Source organism: Coregonus lavaretus (assembly GCF_964263955.1).
Source record: "Coregonus lavaretus genome assembly, contig: HAP1_SCAFFOLD_6341, whole genome shotgun sequence".
NCBI lineage: Eukaryota > Metazoa > Chordata > Actinopteri > Salmoniformes > Salmonidae > Coregonus > Coregonus lavaretus.
In genome coordinates this window covers 3,972-6,212 of record NW_028166175.1, presented here as the reverse complement: position 1 = coordinate 6,212, position 2,241 = coordinate 3,972, and the positions used below count along the sequence as shown (strand labels likewise).

The following is a 2,241-nucleotide window of genomic DNA, read 5'->3' as shown; positions in this document are numbered from 1 at the left end:
AAAGGCAGGCTGGCTGGCTGGCCGGCTGCACTGTTCATGCACCATGTCTCGCGAGAGAAGCCGAGCTCCGCTTGACGAGAGTTGAGACATTCAGGTGTAAGAGCCCTTCTCTCATCCCTGTCGGCAGCCAGTGGGAACAGCAGACGACAGATAAGCGCGTCGGCCTTGGGAGACTGCAGGCATCTCTGACGGTGATCTTTCGTGCTCAGGGCTGATCCGGTTCTACTCAACACCGTCAAACTATTGCATCGTTACGGGACCACTGTCTAGGCTACTCAAGCTTTCCATCTCGTCCATTTGTAGACCCTATTCTTCACTTAAAAAGCATTTTTTTGAAAGAGAAGCAGTTGCAAAGATGATGTCAATGAATAGCAAACAGCCACACTTCGCCATGCATCCGAGTTTACCTGAGCACAAATACACCACTCTGCATTCCAGCTCGGAAGCGATAAGAAGAGCCTGTCTGCAAGCTCCACAGGTAAATGAAACCCAAACTTCTGCTTTGTGTCTTCCCTTTCCTTTCTATGCTCTTTCTATGCCCGGGCTTCTGCATGTTGGAAGCGTTCGTGTTACTGTAACTGCGCGAGTGCAATAATAAGGAAGGAACGCTCCGAGGCACATCCTGCCAAAGCCAACTGCTTGCGCCTTAATGTTTTTCTTCTTCTTCTTCTTCTTCTTCTAACATGTGTTTCCACGGCAATCACCCGAACGCCTGTGATCTTTTTTGAAAGCCATGCCGAATACAAAAGCTACCGACTTTTTTTTTATGACTCGGTGACAGTCTTCTAAAAGGAATATTCTTCGTGTTTTTATGTGTTGTCAGAAGTCCCACAGCTGACATATCCACTTATTCATCATGTGCTTGTTCTTTCTCTTTCCGCATTGCTTTGTTTCTGTTCCCTCATCTCCCTCCCCTCTCTCCGTATCTCCTCTCCATTGCAGCTGCAGAGTAACATATTCGCCAGCCTGGATGAGACCCTCCTGGCCCGCGCCGAAGCTCTGGCGGCCGTGGACATCGCAGTGTCCCAGGGCAAGACGCACCCTTTCAAGCCGGACGCCACCTACCACACCATGAACAGCGTGCCATGCGCCTCCAACTCCACGGTGCCACTGGCCCACCACCACCACCATCACCACCACCACCACCACCCCAACATGGAACCCCCGGACCTCATGGACCACATCAACTCCCCATCCTTAGCGCTCATGTCCAGCCACGACGGCTCCGGGGGCGGGGGTGGAGGAGGTGGTGGCGGGCTGATCTCCACCTCTGCCCACCCTCACTCACACATGCATGGCTTGAGCCACCTTTCTCACCAGGCCGCCATGAACATGAATTCCCCTCTCACCCACCACGGTCTTTTACCTGGCCACCACGGAGGGGGCCAGGGCGGGCCAGGACTCAATAACAACGGCCTTTCCTCTATAAATGACTCGGACACGGACCCCAGGGAGTTAGAGGCGTTCGCGGAGCGCTTCAAGCAGAGGCGGATCAAGCTGGGGGTGACCCAGGCGGACGTTGGCAATGCGCTGGTTAACCTGAAGATACCCGGCGTGGGATCGCTAAGCCAAAGCACCATTTGTCGGTTCGAATCGTTGACTCTGTCCCATAACAACATGATAGCGCTCAAACCCATCCTTCAGGCGTGGCTCGAGGAGGCCGAGGGCGCGCAGAGAGAGAAACTCAACAAACCGGACATTTATAGCGGAGGGGAAAAGAAACGGAAGAGAACGTCGATAGCGGCACCGGAAAAGAGGTCGTTGGAGGCGTACTTCGCCGTACAACCTCGCCCGTCGTCCGAGAAGATAGCGGCTATCGCTGAAAAGTTGGACCTGAAAAAGAACGTGGTTCGAGTATGGTTTTGCAACCAAAGACAAAAACAGAAACGGTTAAAATTCTCCGCTTGTTATAGGCTGTTGATGGGTTAAAAACAAGAAAAAATGTTGAGAGACTGAATTTGGGGACCAAGGTCTTCTTTTGTCGCCAACGGTTTTAAAACTTGGGTGCAAAAAAAACAATGACCATTAAATACTACGCACATTTTATGAAGCTTCATATCTCTGTTCTAGTTTATTTTCACGTTATTGGTGAATGTGAAGTATGCAAATATCTGAAAATCCTCGAGACGAAACTCGCGCAGTGGTTCTGAGAGGAAACTATCTATTACCGATATCAACTTTGCCTTTTTTAAAAACATTGTGGGGAAAAAAAAGAAGTTTATTTTGCTTTAGCGAGTTATT

At 50.5% G+C, this 2,241-nt stretch overlaps 1 protein-coding gene across 1 annotated transcript; it reads left to right on the top strand.

Annotated features, from left to right (window-relative positions):
* Positions 1 to 355: 355 nt before the first annotated feature.
* On the top strand, positions 356 to 1,929 carry LOC311114981 (POU domain, class 4, transcription factor 1-like; the record flags this gene model as incomplete). The annotated part of the gene is made up of 2 exons (XM_084190208.1): positions 356 to 478; positions 943 to 1,929. The coding sequence occupies 2 exons, from the start codon at positions 356 to 358 to the stop codon at positions 1,927 to 1,929; spliced, it is 1,110 nt and encodes a 369-aa protein (XP_084046334.1).
* Between the last annotated feature and the right edge of the window lie 312 nt (positions 1,930 to 2,241).